The sequence below is a fragment of the Tetrao urogallus genome (genome assembly GCF_951394365.1).
Source record: "Tetrao urogallus genome assembly, chromosome: 1".
Classification (NCBI taxonomy): Eukaryota; Metazoa; Chordata; class Aves; order Galliformes; family Phasianidae; genus Tetrao; species Tetrao urogallus.
Window position 1 is genome coordinate 154,131,216 of NC_136813.1, and position 21,184 is coordinate 154,152,399.

At 38.7% G+C, this 21,184-nt stretch overlaps 1 protein-coding gene across 1 annotated transcript in view; it reads right to left on the bottom strand.

The window, feature by feature from the left end:
* ACSS3 (acyl-CoA synthetase short chain family member 3) overlaps window positions 1–21,184 on the bottom strand; it is a gene marked incomplete at both ends in the record, with an annotated part of 75,833 nt that overhangs the window by 45,503 nt on the left and 9,146 nt on the right. Inside the window, 5 exons of the mRNA XM_079542448.1 lie at window positions 7,094–7,189; window positions 7,272–7,352; window positions 8,380–8,520; window positions 9,110–9,244; window positions 15,687–15,875. Coding sequence (XP_079398574.1) covers window positions 7,094–7,189; window positions 7,272–7,352; window positions 8,380–8,520; window positions 9,110–9,244; window positions 15,687–15,875 — 642 coding nt within the window. The remainder of the gene's footprint in view (window positions 1–7,093; window positions 7,190–7,271; window positions 7,353–8,379; window positions 8,521–9,109; window positions 9,245–15,686; window positions 15,876–21,184) is intronic.

Genomic DNA, 21,184 nt, shown 5'->3' on the forward strand with positions numbered 1-21,184 from the left:
AAAAAAAAAAGTACTTGCTGTATTCAAAGGAATTCATTACTGTTCTCACATTCCTGACAATGGTTTTATGACAAGTAAAAATTGAAAGCATGCAGTTACCATAGCAATCATTAAAATAACAAGTTGTCTCCTACTATGTAATTTAAAAATAAACAAATCACTTTAAGTAGTCAGTCCGGTCTATATTCAACAGTGGTTGTCCTTGGGCAAATGTGCTCAGGCCTTTTTTCTCCTTATCTGAAGAACATTCCTGATACTCCCTAGCCCACAAGCTACCATTAGGCCAGGACAAACTTTCACAACCATTTATAAATACACACCATTAAGGCAGTCTTCTGAACAGAAGAAAAATTTTATGGTGTCCCTTTCCATAAATATAATTTTTCCCACTATGGATTGCAATTATTTTTTTTATTCCTATCTATTTTCAATCCTCAAAAAGAAGCCACTGTGTTCATAAGGTTTGTCTGAATGCTTAATTGTGGTATCTTAGAGAAAGAAAAATTCCAAATGTCCTATTACTGTTTCATAATGATCTAAGCAAAAGCAGACTACTAACTGAGATGTGTAGGTCAACTGGATACTAACTCTGCTTTTTCTTTAGTATTTATTGCTAAAAGAATACAATTTCTACCCTTTTTGTATTAAAAAATGAACACACTTTAAATTCAGGTGTAATTTTATAATGTATGATCCCCATACATTTACACAGTGGTAAAGCTCCACTTGAAAGATCATCGTGTAAAAGAGACAACTGAAAAATGACCAAACTCTCCCCTTAATTTCTTATTGCATTACTCCATATCTTCTAGAATGGAAACCGCTTTGTTGCTATTATTCTCTTCCAGCAATGCATGCAAAACATTTCACATAGACCACCATATCAGTGGTCAAGTACGGATGTTGTAAAACTATTTAAGTCCTTCCCTTATCCCTGGGCAAATGACATTTTATCCACATCACATTCCTCTTCTTAACAAGAGCATCAGTGATGAGTTAATCCCTTCAGAATAAAGAATTTAATTAACATGCATTAGGTGCTTAAACATTAATTAGAGTATAATAATTTAATATTCAAGCTAATACAATATTTAATTCTATAAGTGTGCATTTGTGCTACTAGCCAAAGTTTTTGCTTCTTGTTATTCAGTGTCAGAAAAGCCAATCACAGTGGTTCCGAGCCTTAAAATTGTATCAGTTCTGTTGGAAACAAGTTTGTTTTCCAACTAGAAAATGAAATTCTTGTAAGAGAATAAAATGTGAAAAGAAAAATCATTTATTTCTTTATTTTCTTCCTGTTTATCTAATGAAAGCCGTTTTTAAATGGAATTCTCTGTTAAGTATTTGTGGAAATCCTGAAGATCCCAAAATTATATCTTATAACAACTGAGCATCTGGAAATGAAATGCAGATGGAGATGAGGTACAAACACATGTTTACGTGTTCACACAAAACATGCCACAAAAATTTCGTTATTAAAAAGCCAAGGAGCTTAAAAGAAGTCATAAACTAAGTTTCTAAAAATAAAAACAAATATGATTAAAAATCATCTTGAATAGCGGATGGAACAGGTGAACATACCTGAAAACTCTAGTTGATTAAATATACGTAGAAATGTAAGCAATGCATACATAATGGGGAAAATAAGAGACTAGTAGCGATATAGGTATATTTATGAACACACGTGCATATGAGAATGCAATTGCATGACACATGCTGACACTAGCTCCTAGAAGCATATGCTGGCATTTCTCACACTCATAACACAGAAATAAGTATTCACTCTACAAAGTTTACAAATAAGAAATCAGTCCACAAAGCCTTTAGTCAAAACAGTGAACTGTTTACTATTTCACATACTGCGAAACTAGAAGCAATCCTAACTGGAATACTATTGCACATCATAAAGTTAGTGATCTACATAAGAGTTGACCTGAGTATGTGCGGGCCTCTACTGTGCTGCACACAAAACTCATCCCTCAAGGTTGTATTGTGCTTCATACACCCCTTGGCCGCAGGATAACCTTGGTCAGCTACTTCTTACATAGGAGCTCGTTTGCAGGCAGCTCCCACTTGGCACTGGTCACCAGAATGGCCTTGTCTTTATCTCAGAGTGAATCTGCACATTCCCATATGAGCACATTTTTGTTTGACAGTAGCAATAATGATGAGAATTGTTTACTCTACAGTGCTCCACCATTCAATCATCTAAAGGGACATGAGATAGTTTATCCTCTTAGCTTCAATATGAGGTATTTTAATCAATACAATGTTTTTTTCTTACTGAGAGCAATAATGAATTCTAGTACCAGAGCTGCTAGCGTTTCCACAAGTTGTTTGCATGTCTACATCCTTACTTTGCCCAGAACGTCCACCCTTCTGGATAGAGAAAAGAAAGATTTCTAACTTGTGTAGAAACGATATACCCTAAATTCAACCTCATACACTGATCTATTCTTCCCACGACAAGAAACATTATCAGCTGAAAGTTAAGTACAAAATAGGTAGCATTTGTCTAGATTATATTTCCGCTTCATTAATTTTGAACGTAACATTAACCCTGATCACCTACACAAATCATTTAAGTTGCTGGGAAAGTAGATTCAAGACTGAGGGAGGGCCTTTCAGTACTTAAATATAGCCTCCAGTAATCTACACATCCTTTAAAACCTTCATTTCCAGAAAATGAGACAAGGTCAAAATAAGCAACAACTTTCTGCTTAAGGATACTGAACTTAGAGATTTTAGAGGGATGGTATATAGTGTATGGACATAAAAGAATTACCCACCACGCAGCAGAGGGACAAAAGGAATCTTGTGGGACTTCTGTGCACAGATTGTCCTTCCTCACGTCTTCACTTCAGAAAAACACAACTGAAAACTGTATACTGAATAGGTCTGTATGCAAAGCTTCAACTCTAGTTACTTTTTCAGAGCCAAAACTGACTTCCCTTGCTATAGTGATCTTTCTGCCAACCCATACTAGTCAAAGGAGGCTCCAGATTGTCTTCTACACAAGAAAAAATTCTTTTTATCCATAACGATGCTGTAATTTTTTCTTAACGTAAGCAGTAACACACAGAACGACATGACAAGTGTCACATCAGGGATGAGCAAAAGGGATGGAACAGCTGTATAGTATGTACGTACGTATTGCTAAACATCATTAAACCATCTCTGCATCTGGAGTTATTTCCAAGTTTGCTTATGTACACAAGTACACAGTTACTTCTGGACATATGTATAGATACGAACATATGAATTATGGAAAACTTGCTCTATTCTTTTTCCCACAAAAGAGCATATTTAGTTGCTAAGGAATCCTGTCTACAAGAGTCTAGCACATGAGTTCATGATATTCTCTTACTTAAACGCATCTCCCGAATCTTCCTCTCTTCCTTTACTTAGAACTTTGCACCACAGCTTTGAAACAAACACAATCCTCTTTTTAAAAAACAAAGGACAAAACTACTAATTACTTTTAATTCACAGTGCCCTAGAAAAATCCTTACTTCCAAGTGTTCTTCCACCCTAACCTGTGCCCCACTACACGTATTTATCACGCAAAACATGCCAAAAGTAACTCCTTCAATCAGCAAGCTGACATCTGTCACTGACTAAAAAGCTCTCAGAAGTTCCAACGTGACCCAATTTGTAAACTCAAGGGCAACATATTGAAGACTCTTCCAGAAAGATCTAGGCATATGTTATACTCAAATGTCTCGTTTTTATTGCCACTGTTGCACTATAGATACTCAATGCATTGTATTTCAGTAATGCATTGGCTTCAAACTTTCATGTGGAAAGCTGACAAAGTAAGAAAGTCAGTAAACTTCTATCCACAAGGCAAATTGAGCTAGAAATTAAGAATGATTTATTTATTTTTTTTTTTTTTAAAGTTTCCTCCAGTCACTACATCATTGGCTGAGAATATTAAAGTATGTGAGTTTTTATATGTCTCAATTGTTTAGGGAAAGAAACTTAAAGTTTAGAAGAAATACTTGTCTTGCAAGCCTACTTCCCTATGAGATTGTTGAAAAATCAATTCAACACCTAGAAGCTAAAAAACAAAAGTTACTCAGAACCTTACAGCTCAGAATATGATATGGAAGAAAAATATTCTGACAAAAATTTTGTTTCAGAGAACAGCTTAGCATATTACCTACAGGTTTTCAATGAAGAGAAGAAATCCCTAAAACCACAAAAAAAATCAAATTCAATTTTTAAGATTTTAAAATGTACTTGTATTCTAAACACTGTATTTTGTTTATGTCACATTTTCCCATTACAGAAATGCTAAATGGGAGAGCAAATCATCAGAATTGATAGCTAAGCAGTTGTAAAAATAAATTTACCATTACGTGAAATAACGTGAATGCTGTGAGTGCATATGGTGCCACAGACTGTTTACCCAGCAAGCAGTAAGGTGAGTTAAACTAGATCAGTAGATCATACTACTTAATGCCAATACTCTTTACAATTTCCATTAGATGTTATTTGAGGTTTATTTTAGACTAGATTTAGCCTTGTTCACTGGACAAAATGCAGTTCTAAACATTCTAATGGAAAGTTATCCCACAGATCTTCACTCCTTCGGCTGAAAGATCTTCCAGGAAGTATCATGCTGACTCTTCCCTCTGTTTATTGCACATGGCAGTAGCATGTCAGTTCACATGACCAATAGGTAATGCCAGGAAGTTTGCATGTTCCCCGTCTATAACAATTCCGGTCACAAAGTTAAAGTACGTGCCACTGCCTTCTTGCTGAGAAAGAATATAATCATTCCTGATGTTCTCAGTGCCAACAAGTATCAGGAAAGACACTGCATACCCTTGCACTCAGAAAATAAACCCAGAAAATAAACCCTGACAACAATCCAACACATCTAATTTAACTACGACTTTACTGAATGCATAGTGGAACTGCAATCTACGTCTAGTCATTTGAATGACACTGGGCTATGTGGAAGAAACACTGTAAAAATGTTCCCAACACCTTCCGAATTTAGGGTATCACTTGTTACCTAAACAACCTTTGAGGACATCACTGAGATCTTTGTTCAGACTGAAATACTTCTGCAGTAAATATATGCCCATTTCTGTACTCACTTTGTCATGTATGGGGCATCCAGCAGTGACGCAGTCACAACTTATCATTCCCCCTTCCACCTTTCATATTTGACTGAGGTTGACTCACAATGAAGAAAAAGATAACATAGAAATTGTAACTTCTCAGAAAGAGACAACACAGCCCCACTAGGGTTGCATCAGACATTCAGCTTCATAGAAAGCATTTTTTGGGGAGGACCTCAGCTCCTGAGAAAGAAAAGCTTCAGCTAATGACCCTGATGACCATGTGAAAGCAAGTCTCTGTATGCATTCTATTACTTCAATTCATTATTACATTCCTGTTGATCTTGTGTCTGGATGAGGAGCTATGAGACATGGTTTAGTGGCTTGTGGTAGCAAGGGTAATGGGAAGATGGTTGGACTAGATGATCCTATAGGTCCTTTCCAACCTTGTGATTCTGTGATTCTGCTCTCTTTTGTACCACTAATCATTGTGCTTTCAGCAACACGTTCCCAATGAACAGCAGAATGTTCCTGCAGTATACTTTTACAGAGGCATGGAGGCACTATTCCCCACTCTAACAGAATCACAGAAACACCAAGGTTGGAAAAGACCTACAAGATCATCCAGTCCAACCATCCACCTATCGCCAACAGCTCTCACTAAACCATGTCCCTCAACACAACGTGCAAACATTCCTTGAACACCTCCAGGGTCAGTGAATCTACCACCTGCCTGAGTAGCCCATTCCAGTGCCTGACCACTCTTTCAGAAAAGTAGCATTTCCTAACATCCAGCCTGAATCTCCCCTGGCACACTTTGAGGCCGATCGCTCTAGTCCCATCACCAGTTACACAAGAGAAGAGGCCGATCCCCCGCTCACTACAACCTCCCTTCAGGTAATTATAGAGAGCAGTAAGGTCTCCCCTGAGCCTCCTCTTCTCCAGGCTGAACAATCCCAGCTCTTTCAGCTGCTCCTCATAAAGCCTGTACTACAGACCCCTCACCAGCTTTGTTGCCCTTCTTTGAACCCACTCCAGGGTCTCAATGTCTTTCTTGCAGTGAGGGGCCCAAAACTGGACACAGTACCAGAGCTGAGTACAGGGGGACAATCACTTCCCTGTTCCTACTGGCAACACTATTTCTGATGCAAGCCAGGATGTCATTGGCCTTCTTGGCCACCCAGGCACACTGCTGGCTCATGTTCAGCCAAGCATCAATCAATATCCCCAGGTCCATTTCCTTTACACCAGCCTTCCTGCCACTCTGCCCCAAGCCTCTGGCATTGCCTGGGGTTGTTGTGGCCAAAGTGCAGGACCCGGCATTTGGCCTTGTTGAACCTTATCCCACTGGCTTCAGCCCAGCTTTCCAGCCTGTCCAGATCCCTCTGTAGGGCCTCACTACCCCCAGGCAGATCGACACTTCCAACCAACTCGCTGTCATCTGCAAAGTTACTGAGGGTGCACTGAATGCCTTCATCCAGGTCACCAGTAAAGATATTGAAGAGGACAGGCCCCAGCACCAAACCCTGGGGAACACAACTCGTGACAGGTTGCCAGCTAGATTTAACTCCATTCACTACCATTCTCTGGGCCCGACTCTCCAGCCAGTTCCTTATCCAGCCAAGAAGTGACAGTGGTGACGACCAGGTCCAGAAAGCGCTTATTCACAGCAGGGAATGCAGACTCCTTGCTCTATCTTCAGTTCAGGAACCATCTTCTGCCTTGATGCAAATCCAATAAGCTGGAATCTGTAGTACTCAGTTTTCACTTCCCACTGCAGCAATCAAGGATGAGATTACTCCTCTACATGCTACCTAAGCTTCTTGCAAAGCTATTAGAAGTGGCTCACAAACTGCATTTGTACAGTAAGCCAGTAATAGAAGAGGCTACGCCTAACGTACTATGTTAAAATACCTTAATTTTCACATAAGCTGAAAATGGAAATTTGAGAGAAAAACAAAATTTCCTAATTCCACACTGCACTCATTGTAGAAAAGTCCAAGTTGACAGTACACACTTACCTCATACAAAACTGTAGGATTCCCATGAAGAAGAGGCCCGTAGCAAATGTAAGAATGACCAACTACCCAGCCTAAATCAGAAGCTGCCCACCACACCTAAAATGAAATAAAAGCATAAGAAAATGGTTGTTTTTATGACAAGTTTCAAAATATTTAGATGGCATTTAAACAGAATTACCTCACCAGGTTTGAGTCCATATATAGCTGACATTGTCCAGTTCAGCATAACAGCATAGCCACCTGTTGGTCTGATAACACCCTAAATGAAAATAATTTGAATATTTAAGATCATTTAAAGAATGCATTAGCATGGCTGTCTTCAGTTAAATTTTGAACAGACCTGAAGTTGTCAAATTCCAATACCTCACGCTAACTCATTAAAATGGAGACTGCTATCGCAGGTAACGATTAACTAATGTGAATTTCAGAAAGCAGGTTTCCTTTGTTAGTTTCAGTTTCTAACTTAGTCTTCGCTCTGAGATTAACAAAAGTTTTGTTAGGAGGGTACCATAACTGAATAATTTTACTTGTGTGATTGTTAGAATGAAATCATATCTATGGACATGTGATAGTGCCTCTGAATTTGTGACAGTTAAATCACCGCTGGTCAACTATATTCAGATCATTTTCTATGCTTCAAAAAGAATTGTAAGAACCCAATAAATATGCAGAGTTTGCTTTTAAAAATAAATCATTAAGACTAATTGACACTTGAAAGCAAAGATTTTCAAATAATGCCCTTCCCAATCTAAACCTTCATTTTCATGGGAATTATATCCTCAGAACTGTTCAGAAACACAAGCCTTTAGAAGATGCCTAATTCCACTTAATCTGTAATGTCATCCATTACATCTTATCTACGGGAAGACTAGCTAATATGTAAGTAATGAATAAGCAAAGCTATTCAGCAATAAATGTTATCATGGAAGAGATATCAACTAATCTTGCCATTAAATGCTTACTCTACACATATCTCAGTTAAAAATACAGAAAATAATCATGAATAGAAGTTATTCTGCTATTTTCAAAGGTTTATATTGTACAAGCGCTTTGAATTAAATAGTTTATTTTTATATTAATACTATTTAAATAAACATTATTTACTCCTAGACACTGACTTTGAAGTAGAGAAATATGAATAATGAGATTAAAGCATTTCTAACAATGCTCATCATTTTCAGCACTGTGCTGTGGTTGATATTTTCAACCTTTTCAACTACATATTTTCTCAAGTGGAACTGCAAATAGATTGGTCACAAACACTTAGTCTACAGATAGTCCTTTACCTTGGGTAAGCCTGTTGTTCCAGATGTATACAGAATATAAAGAGGATGGTCTGAAGGAACAGAGACACACTTGTAACACTGTGCTTTTGCAAGCTCTTCTTCCCAATCAAGATCACGACCTGGGGTTAGAGGAACATGCCCCTAAACATAGGAAAACAGAGAAGTGTCCAAACAGAATAAAACGTGAGTGGGTCAAAAACATGTATTATTCAATTTTCTGTACAGTAGCATTAGTTCTGTTTTCCACTTAAATGTTATACATTTAAAGTTTCTCCATTAAATACTAAGGCAAACTACAACACATGCATTAAAAATATTAACTATAGAAGAAAAAAGGCACATGGACTACTGCAATCAATGGAAAGAGCAACAACAATAGCAGAGTAGCAAGATTCCAGGTGCAGCAAGTGAGGATTCACTCAACAAAACAGCAGCAGGTAAAGAAATAAAAGAAAAAAGCTACTTAGCTTCAGAAGGCCTGAGGTATGCAGGAATCTTCAGAGAAATACCCTTGCCTCCACTGCCAATCCTTACATGAGGTCTGGGAAGGGGTGGTTGTCGGCTCCACCTCTTCTGGTCACTGAGGTGCACTGTATGCACCTAATATCCCCTGGGTTGGCCCTGCCTTCCCACCAGGTGCTCAATCACTGCTTCAAGCCATGACTTAACATTTCCACAACTATATACGTATCTGAAAGCTAACGTTAAGGCACTACAACAGTACACTCACCAAGTTCGGTCGCCTGTAAATGAGAACTTTCTCAGGTTTGTTCTGTACCATTGCCAGTGCTCCTTCTAATAGTGATACGTATTCCACTTTCCTTTTTGGTTCTACTCCAAAGCTTGCTGTTACGATAAGTCTGGGCTAAAATAAACAAGTTAAATTGTTCATATTGATATTTGCAATATATTTTTATAATATAAATGCAATCTAATAACGTGTTTTGCATGAAATCTATCTTTACATAATTAGTACCAGGGGGTTGGATCCATTTTCTAAATAACAAAGCATTTGTGATCTTGCAGTCCATGCCTCTGCTATAATTATTTGTTTCTACAGCACATTAGTAACTGTGACATTCTTCACCATTTTCAACCAAATTTAATAAATAAATCAATCGTATTAAGTTCTTGCAAGTTGCACAAAAATAACTGAACAGAGAGAAAGCCTCAACTTCATGCAGCCCTCCACTAAAGGAAAAGCATAGTGTCAAGTCATCCGTCCTGATTAGTCTGTTTTCTAATTACATATATACCTGGACCCAATTAGCTACAGATCTTTGCTGGTTCTTTTTCAGCCTGCAGCTAAATAAATGAGGAAAAAAAATGGAGAAAAAGAAAGGTAAAGAAGAAATGAAGCTACAAATACCAGAAGAGAATAAACTGAAGTCCTAAGACACATGAGGAAATTTAAACTAGAGTCTTTCAAGTAATGGTTTCAGGACCCAGGTTGCAAATCCACTGAAAAACAGATTTCTGTTGTTCTGGGTGTTATTTTTAGACAAACTTCTATTTCAAAATGTGGATTTAGAAGATACGTTTTTTTCATTAAGCCAACCTTAGGTATTACGTAAGATTTCCTAAGTCAAAAAACCTCAACTCACTGCATACAAACTATTTTGACTTAAATCCCAAGATCAGCACTTCTACTTCTTGTATTCATGAAATAAAAGGTAGTTTCTCTGGTACTACGTATTAGAAGACATTTTAATCATAGAAGTGCAAGACTTTAACCTCTTTACTTTTACAGTTTTAGAAGCATATTTGTCTTGTGCATCTTGTGCGGTTTGATCCAGCTACCCTACTAATTGCATGCATTAGCATAAATCTCATTAGGAAGGCACAAACCACAATGCCACAGTTAAGGCTGCATTAAGCTTTGCATGGAAAGTACAGATTAAATTGTTTGATTGTGCAGTAATAAAATGTTTCCTGTTCAAATCTGCCATTCAAGGAAGTTTTCTAATTAGCTGGTACTCTAAAGATTTCAGATGAACTTTAACATTTCAGCATTTGTCATCCTTTCCCTTTTGGAACGTGGTGATTTTGATTGAAGAAGATTTAATACAATGCGGTTAAACTGCAATTTCAACTAGAAGCTACTCTGAATCTAGACTGTAATTAATAAAATTTATTTGCACAGTTCTATTCAATTGTTACAATGAAAGACTTTAGTAAATGCCAGGTTTACAGTCATTTAGAAATAGCGCCCCCTTTGCTCATCAACTACATCACCTGCAGTAAGTTCTTTTAGACTTCCAATACTAAGTTTTCTAAGGTGATGTTTTTCTCACATGAGGGTTACTGCTTGAAAGCACCACAGATCACTGTGTGCAAATCAAAGGCTGGTTATTTTTCAAAATTTTTTGTCTAAAGTTTTACCTCTCTGCCTACTGATAGTATCTCCCCTGCACATCTGCTCCTATATTATTTTTATACATTCATTTCCCACCTGTTCCATGGCTCTACATAGTCCTGCATGATAGATTAAATAGAAATAAAACTACTGTGAAGGAAAAACAAGAAAGTTTGGTGGAGAAAGAATGCCAGAGATAGTGAACTGTAGGAAAAAAAAGGAAGTTGAAATAAGATAAAGCAAGGCCCAATAGTACCAGACAAACAATATTGCTCTCCCATAGAGGTTCCCTCTACTGACTCTAGCAGGTAGAAGGCAAGGTTTAGAAGAAACAATGAATGCTTTTTAGTGGGTCAACTTTTTATTGGTCACTGTAAAAAGCCTAAGCTGAAAACAGACAAGCTTTGGGCACAAAATGTTAGTACTGTCATGAAGAGGCTTACAAAGAGAGCCAGCAGTCAAGCCCTCAGCTGTCCAATACACAAAGCTCTTTCCTCTTCTCTCCATAGACACACACATCTTACAATAAACTCAAACTTTCTATGCTTTTGTTGCACCTTCTTTCTCCTTAAAAAAGAGACACGCATTTTAGAGAAATTCAGTGCTCATGCAACCATTATACGCACTCGGCACCTGCTGATCTGTATCTACACGACCCACATCACATGGTCACGCACATTTATTTCTCTCAGACACTGGACACTGCTCTACACAGGGACCTGAATTGTAATATATTAGTAGTTAATAAAAAAAAAAACAAACATACAAACAAGATACTTCTAACTTACAGTGTACTTCTAAGCACGTAAAAATAAAAAGTGCTTCAAGACATGTATAATCAATGGATATTAAGAAGTTACAACCACAAAATAAACAAGAGAGTTAGGCGAAGTAGATTATGATAACAAAAGAGAATAAATGGAATGCTTACCCTTATGCTGGGCTCACCACAAAACACCAGAAGGAGGGATCTCCAGACGAGATCCTTTCCCTCTGGTAGCCAGCTCTTAAATAGGTCTAGGAGGGGTGCAGCCTGGCTCCACCCCTTCCAGCAGCACAGGTGAATTGCCTTTACCTGTGCTCCTCTGGCTGACTCATGGCTCGCCTCAGGTGATCAATCAGAGGTTCAGGCTGTGACTCAGTAGTTCCCATACAAGACAACGCAAGACAGAACTGCAAACATTATGAGGCAATTATGTATCTTACATAATAGCAGCTAAGCTTGCTGTCTAATCAAAGAGCTGTCTATGCTGAAAAAGACCTTCAAGATCATCCAGTCCAACCATCAACCTGACCTACCAAATCTCATCACTAAGCCACGACCCTAAGCACTAACACATCGCTCCTGAGTATTTCCAGGGATAGAGGCTCTACCACTTCCCCAGCCAGCCTGCTCCCATGCTTACCAGCCTTTCAATGAAGAAATTCTTTTTAATATTCAGTTCAAAACTTCACTTTAGCAACTTCAAGCCACTGCCTCACATCCTATCACTTGTCACCCAAGGAAACAAGACTGTCACCCACCCACCTTGCTGCAACCTCCTTTCAGGCAGCTACAGTCAGCAGTGGGGTCTCCCATTAGCCTTTTCCTGATTAAATAGCCTCAGTTCACTCAATCACTCCTTTCACCAGCTGTGTTAATCTCTGCACAACAAGCAACATCCTTCTTGTAGCAAAGGGCCCAAACCTGAATTCAGTATTCAAGGTGTTGTCTCACAACACAGTGCACTACCCCAGTCTTGCCAGTCATACTATTTCTGTTGCGAGCCAGGATGCCGTTGGCCTTCTTAACCATCTGGGTACACTGCCGTTGACCAACACCCTCCAGGTGATTTTCTGCTGCACTACTTTCCAGTCACTGTACTCTAAGCCTATACTGCAGCATGGGGTTGTTATGACCCAAGTTTAGGACCCAGCATTTAGCCTGGCTGAATGTCATGTGACTGGACTCAGATCATCAATACAGAATATCTAGATCCCTTTCCAAAGGGAGATCCAACCTATCCAGATCTCTCTCCAAAGTCTTTACACTCTCATGCAGACCAACAGTCCCACCTAACTTCGTATTATCTGTAGATTTAGTAAGGGTGCCCTCAGTTCCCTCATCCACATTGATTAATATCTTAAAATACTGAATCTTGAGAAATGGCACAGGACCTGGCTTCCAGCTGGATAGAACTCCATTCACTGTGACTTTAAGCCCAGCCATCCGACCAGTTCTTTGTACAGCTATTGAAGCCACCAGCAGTCAGTTTCTCCAGGAAGAATATTGTGAGAAACAGGGTAAAATGCCTTCCTAAAATCGAGGTAAACAACATCCACAGCCTTTCCCTCATCCAAGATGACTAAGCAGGTCATCTTGTTATAGGAAGCGGCCAGGTTAAGTCAGGCAGATCTGCCCTTCTCTGTCTGCTTCTGATCACCTGACTGTACTGTATCCATCATATTATGACAAGACATAGAGGCAACCATGCGTAGCCTTATCTGTGTGCAGGAACTGTATCTTATTCAGAATAAACTACTACAAAATATTTACTCATTTTTACAAGGATGTCTTATTAATATCCCTACGTGTGTTAACTGTAAATGAGAAATACAGTATTTCTGACCTCAGTGGAAAACAACAGATAACTCTGAATAACCTAAGTATCTCTCACATCTCTTTCATTTTCAAGAACTGTTGCTCACTTGCAAATCATAACACTGCTTAAGCCTCAAGAGCTTTCAAAAATCCTATCTGCAGAACTCCATTACACATATTTATTTTGGAGGACTTGTACTTAAAATCTAAAAAGCCTTCCAGAACTACTATAAAAAATTTAGTTGTTGAATGCATAGCAGCTACCTTATTAAACAGGCAGAGAAGTGTAGTATTCTTAAAGCATTCTTCTCACCTTTCCTAGTTTACTAAGATAAAGCCCTTCAACGTGTCATGTTGATTTCTCAAAACATAGTTAATGTTCTGAAAAAGTACCTATTATCTTGATACTGCAAACTATACACTCTCAAATTCAGATGAAAGGCAAGATAACAAGAAATGCCTCTTCTCACACTCCATATCACTTCATCACAATTCACCACAGAATATCTGTAACACTGCCACTACCTGACGAGCAGAAATTATCAGCTGCAGAACTTTGCTGCATTCCCAAACCTACTTAAAATTCAGGATAAATTAAGGCAAGCTGGTAAATGTATGCACCTTTCCATAGTCACTAACAAGTGTCTGTTATTTAGTTCTTCCAATAAAACTTGAAGTCTGCCCTTGCTTCCAAAAATGCCCCTTGCAGCCAACTTTCTATTCCAAGTCCTCCTTTCAAGTTAATGTTATCAAAATTAGGTCCTGTATTGCAGCACCCAGTTCACAGAAAACAGAATAATAGAAAGGCTGGGGAAGGCTGAGAATGCTTAAATTAACTTCTGAGTTCACAAGAACACTACCTATTACAGCCACTAAGATTCGTACTTTTGAGATAATCTCAGTAGTGTTGCAAAACTGGGGAAGCCTAAATAGGAACAGGCGTGTGCCTGTTCCCTTTACTTACACTTTCATTATACATCATATGGATCAAAAATAATCCAAAGTATTTAGATCTGTCTTTTGAAGCACCATAACACAAATTAAGATTTATTCCAGAGCCTGCAGGTAGTGATTCTATAGCTAACCATTAAACAGATTTGCTAAATGACCTTGAGTAAATAATGTAAGCAGTGCTTGTAAAGCAGTCTAAAAGTAAACATGCTAAATGATTCACATTGTAACAACTTCAATTTTTAAAGCTTTTTCTTCTACATTGTTTTTCCCTAATCAAAAACTTTTGTGTTAAGATTAATTTCAGAGCTTGTTGAAGAAGTCAGGGAGTGGGAAGAAAGAAAATCTGAGCTGTCACTACTTTCCTTCCAGCTGTTTTTCACAATTCCAACAAAGTACTTCAGTTATTTCTTGTTATTAACTTGTTTTGTTAAAACACAAGTGGGGGAGGAGGGGAGGGGAGAAGGGAAATGCATTCAAAGCACTGTTTTTGTTTTACAGACATTCATAAAATTTGAACCTTGGGGATCTGAGGAGCGCTTCTGTGCACAAAAATCTGCATACAAGTTACACAAATCCTGCAGACTTCACCCTGCAGAATGCGTTCAGCTTCTAACTCTAGCCAATAGGAATCAGAGACAATGGCTGCTGCAGAGGGGCTGAGTGATCCAAGTGACCCCAGTAAAGATGACAAAAGGTTTTGTCTTGTTCAGTGGTAGAAAACAAGAACAGAAATTTCTGATACAAACATTGTTAGTTGGCATGAAACTCATGCATACACAAGCTACTAATATGCCAATAAAAACTACTAAGCAGGTTATTAAATTATTATTTGTTTTTACACTTCAAAAGACTTACATAATGCTTCAGAAACATGCTTAACCTGTACCTAACTTGGAAGCCTTTGAAGCATTTGTCTCTATCTGTGTTCTCTACAGAGCCACTTATGACAATTAGCTCACTGGCTGTCTTAATTCTTGTACAAACCAGATGAAGTAAACATATAGCTGAAAAAATTACTACTTAACATGTACAAACATGAAGTAAACCAATGAAGTTACTGAGGATTGGTGTGATGTTGATTTTCACACTTGAGGAAAATGCTGGGTAAGAAGCCAAATTTAAGGTGATGTTTTGCAGAGACTGAGGGACTGCTATTTTCTAAGCAGAGAACAGTATGTTAAACGGTCATGATTTCTGTAAGAAATCAAAAACTGTGCTTCAATGTCTGCTGTAATAAAAATGTCACCGCACAAAAGCAGTACTGTGTTCCCATTTCAATGTTAGGTATTGTAGACAAATTGAAGCTGTTGTGTCACACAAAATGATTTCCCTTTCTGGAAAAAATAAAAGAGTTTTTGACATTGGTTTACAAGAATAACTAATGCAGTGGCATTTGTTGTTCCAAGTATGTATTACCTTTGCATGATCAATGCGAACAGAGAGTTCTTTTGATGCAAATCCACCAAAAATCAGGCTATGGATGGCTCCTATTCTTGCACATGCCAGCATGCAGCACACTGTCTGTGGAATCATAGGCATGTAGATGACCACTCGGTCTCCTTTCTTCACACCATGTCTGACCATGACATCAGCTAACTTGGACACCTGTACTGACAAAACATTCACAATATTAAAAGCTTTTCTTACAATCAACAGACTCAGCACATAAAGGAGACAAGCAAGTAAGACACAGAAAGTTGATGAACAATGCAATCCTCAGTCCAACTAGAAGTAACAGGAACAGGAGTTTTGTTTACAATAGTTTAACACCAGCAGTAAGACTAATAACTGAAACTGTGGGAAGTTCTTGGGGTATCAGAATACATATGTAAGTCTAAATTCAGAGAAAAGCAGTTGCTCTGTCTGACAGGGGAACTCTCACTCGGTAGTAATAGTAGTTTTTTCCTTAGTAAGCTGTCATTCACTACAAAATACCACAATAAGTATTAGAAATTATGAGATTCTAATTTGTTTCACTGTCAATGTGAATCTACTCGTATATGAACACCTCACACCTGACCTATTTTTTTTTTATTCTTTCGGTATTCATTATACCACACAGGTAAGGTTTTAAACAAAGTTCAGCCTTGTGGAAGACTCTTACCATTCTGCACTATCAGACTGGGAAGAAAAGAAGGGTAACACAGACTCCTGAGAGCAGCAAGGGGATATGCCCTGTAGAATGAAAAATACCCACTTCCAAGCATCTCAAGCAAAAACATGTTTTCAGTGACACAGCAAATAACATAAGCAATGGGAACAGCCTAGGCCAATCTTGTATAAGTAAAAGAGGAAGGAAGGTTTTTCTTTTTGAAGCATGTACAATTCAGGAGAGCAGATCTGCCTTAAAATGTTTTACTTTCATTTATATTATTCTCCAAATTTGCATTTTCTCTATTTAAAGAGCTACTTTAATGCAGTTTAGCATTTTAAATATTAGTATCACTCTTACTTTCAGTGATTTGTAAGCATTCAGTGTTTTTTTTTAAGAGTCACATTGAATGTATTGAAGAGGGGCACAGCATTACCTCATTGCTTCTCTGTTCAGTAGAATCGCACATCTCTGTGGCCTGAGATTGGAATATCCAAGAGCTCCAGAAGCATCTGAGCTGTGTTTACATTAAACACACAGCTCAGAGTCTGCTGCTACAATCAGACTCTGCATATTTCTACACCTCTGCCTGAGGATTTAAGAAAACAGACCCAAGTATGCATACTCACATCAGAAGCTCCCCTTTTTTATAAGCACCATATAAATCCCTGCTGTTATTTTCAGCCACAAGACAGCATGTGTGCGTAAGGCAAAGTCATCAGAACGCCAAGTTGCAAACACACATAAATGTATGCAATTCATTCATAATAGCCCTCTCATCTTAAATACAGCTCACTATCAGAATAAATATCTTTAATTCTAGACGTATTAATACCTGTCAATACACTAAAACAAATCAACAAGTCTTAGACATGCACACAGCCAGACAAAGCAGGAAGGTTCAACCCATACTGCAAAACCAACAACATCCACCTCTGACATCACAGGCCAAAATAATAAAATATGAGGCACTACTTTCAGAGCAACCCTCATAAAACACTGCCTCCACCTGCAACTTCTTGGAAGATTGTGGAACATCATAAAACATGTTTACATTGCCCTCAGGATTGATGCGAAAACCCTGAAACATTCAAGCAATCATTCTAAAACAGAAAAAAAGTGGGAGTATGAACATTTCATAAAACTGTTAAAAGCCATGAAACTTCTCAGTTTGTAACAGTGTGTTCTCCTTTATGGCTTACATAAAGAAAGCATATTTCATCACTCATGATTTTACACTTGTTATTTCCCTACCAGCATGCTGTTTCTCTACTTTGCTTCAAAGTTTAAGATTGCTCCATTGCCTTAATATATTTGACACCTCAGTAATAAAATCGCTTTCGACAAGTGATATAATAAGAGACTGAAGCAGACTCTCAGATTTGAAGATCTGGACTTAAATTACACTTACATCAAACACAAGCCCTAGTGAGCATGTTTTATTTGCACCCAGCCACCAAACAAATAATATCTGTATTAGCAGTTCAGGTTTTGAGACACTGCTATTCTGAAGCAAACCAGCTGGCTGTCCCCAGTGGTTCAAAATGCAGTTTTGGTCCCCATCACAAGAATTCTGTTTAGAAGATACTAATCACAGAATCACAGAACCATAGGGGTTGGAAGGGACCTCCAGAGATCATCGAGTCCAACCCCCCTGCCAAAGCAGGTTCCCTACAGCAGGTCGCACAGGTAGGCATCCAGATGGGTCTTGAACATCTCATGAGAAGGAGACTCCACCACCTCCCTGGGCAGCCTGTTCCAGTGCTCCGTCACCTCACTGTAAAGAAGTTCTTGCGCACATTCGTGCAGAACTTCCTATGCTGCAGTTTCTGGCCGTTTCCCCTTGTCCTGTCTCCACACACTGCTGAAGAGTCTGGCCTCGCCATTCTGCCCCCCACACCTTAGATATTTATAGACCTGGATCAGGTCCCCTCTCAGTTTTCTTTTCTCAAGGCTGAACAGACCCAGTTCACTCAGCCTTTCCTCATAGGAGAGATGCTCCAGGCCCTTCACCATCTCTGTGGCCCTCCGCTGGACTCTTTCCAAGAGATTCCTGTCTTTTTTGTACTGGAGAGCCCAGAACTGGACACAGTTCTACTAAACTGAAAATTTCACTCCAAATGCTTAAAAGAGGAATTCCAAACCTTAGTGGTTTAAACAACACTTGGGTCTCAACAGAGTACAGTCCCTATGTACATGTCACCATGTTCATATCAGGGAGATATCTTTCAAGGGAAAGTTTTTGGGACAAGCATAGATATTGTCCATTTTCCTTTCTGTTTTGGGAGACTGGCTGTAGGACACATGCCTCCTAGAAGGGAGGAGAAAGAGGAGGAGATGGAGATTCTGTAACGCTTACCAACTCAGCATGGATTTTGTGTTTGCTCAGAAGCAACGCCACAGCATCCACTCTACACAAGAGGGGAGTTCTAGACCAACATTTTCCTCAGAATGAATACTGAGGGACACCATAGTGCTCTGTAAAACTCCTGCAGCACCTGAGTTCCCTCACATTAGTCGGCCAATATCCACAGAGTGAGAGAGTAATCAAGCAGCAGTGAGACAGATGAAAGGAAAGCACAGAGCTTTCTAAAGGCATCTACAAGTCAAGGATGGAAAGATTTGTGGAACAGATAGATTCAGACTGCTTTGAAGTGAGTCATGGGACATTTGGTTCAAACTAAACCTATTCCAAATTAAAGCCAGCAAACCACATATAGAGGAAATGTCAGGAGCCTCAGCAATCAATTCAACATGGCTTTGCTACATTCATCTGCCAGTACTGCACCAAATTATACACTACTGCAGGCATCATTGATGTTGACGTGATCCTGTAGAGCTATCTTAAGTTAAGGGAGATCAAGTTCCTGCTACTTTTTCTGACTTGGAAGATTATTTGGAAGCCTTTTGTGTGGAATGTGAAAAACCCAAGACACCACTCTTCCTAAATGCCTGATTAGTCTCATCCCTTACAGAATACTAATATTGGTATTTCTGAAGAGCTACCTCTGTGACAGCACAGTTAAGTCTTCCCAGGACATCCACTGAAGAATGACACTTGAAATTTGAGTAAGAAAATGAAAAACAGCATTAAACAAAAAAAAAAGACTAATACATAATACTGTCAAAATAATTTTGCTTTAACAATCAGGATAAAAAATTAGACTGTCAGTTTCAGTAGGATTTTCTATATTCAGTTTTGATCTGGTAAGTACTTCTTTTAAGTAATTCTGAGAATGAATGTCTTGAAATGAAAGGAATTGGTCACTTCTGCAGGGAGAAGGCAAAGAAAGAACGCGGAGTAAAGCGTGGAGAATGAGAAAGACTGCTGGAAGCAAAGCAATCTAGGTGATAGCTCAGTCATATATAGAGGAGATGCAAAGCAAGACAGACACAGCTACAACCTGAAAATGGCTAATACAGCAATCTCAGAAGGAGATGCTGTTAGAGTGGGTAATTATAGAAAAAAATCCATCCTACAGAATAAATTACATCCTAACCCAATGTCGATAACCCTGAAACCCTTCTCTCATCCATGTTTCTGTAACATTCAGTGCTGAGAGGGACTCAGCCTGGGGGGGGAAGGAGGGTTGGTTTTCAGTAATCCTGTCAGGTTGCTACGCGCAGGAATTATTTATTACAGAACCAAATTCAGCACGCTAACTGTGCATTGTTACTGAAAAGAATGACAAAGAGACATCATACTTGTTTTGTGTAAAGTATCTGTCATGTGTCAACATCTGCAAATGTGGTACTCAAATTCTTGAGATGTTTTTCAGCAAGGGAGGCCACAGTCATGTACACAGAAAGGTTTGTTTTCACGCACATAACAATCTATGCCTTAACCTGAAAATGGTAGCATTTTCCAACACAATCAGAAAGTTTACTTTTAAATGAACAGAATCCATTGCTCCCTATTTCTTCTGGGTAACTAACACTGCAGTGATTCAGCAGCATTTCTAAAAGAATTCATGTCTCCATTATCTTTTCCAGGCATCTCACTACTGGAATTTGAGAATACCCCAAGGCACATACAAAGCTGAAACTTTCATCGCACCATTGCAGTGGTTCCACGCTGTAATCCTCACGTAAAGACCTCTAACAAGCACCAGTACAGGAAATAAGTCAAATTGGCACACTCTCAGAGACCATCACATCTCCAGTTTTCCAAAGCCCTACTCTCTGCATTTGCAGCATTCCATCTGTAACAGCATATAATTAATCCAATATGATTGTATGCACTAAATAAAATTTCACTTTAACAAACTGTGACAGTGCCAAGGCATTCCACATGTAGCAGTACAGTGTATCAACAGATCTCGCCATTCCCAACAAAGAACTGCTGAAATTGCCCTACAATTCCTATGTTCCAGCTCTGCCTTAAAACAAACAAAAAAAAAACAACAAAGCACAAACATTTCCACAGGTCTGACACTAAACAACACAAGCTTCCAAAATTTCTCTCGGTTACTTATAATTTAGTGATGCTTGACTTTAATTGCAACATCATTGTAGCTTTTACATCTGAACTGTTGTGCAATGAGTAAAAAGGATAATGTGAGAACAGCAGGCATCCTGAGCACATAGCTCAAGCCATCCTACCCTCCTTAAGAGGCTGCATTATCTCCAACCAAGCACCTATTTTCTTTTTCCATCCTTACCATGTATTTGATACTTGGACACACTGTCCAACTTGGTACAAAATTCTGCATCTTCCAACCCTGTGACCCACAGCTACTCTGCATATCTTCTAGTGAATCCACCTATGAATTCCTCTTTTTTTAGCAAAAGCCAGAAAGAATTCCATTGCTTCAAATGTCTC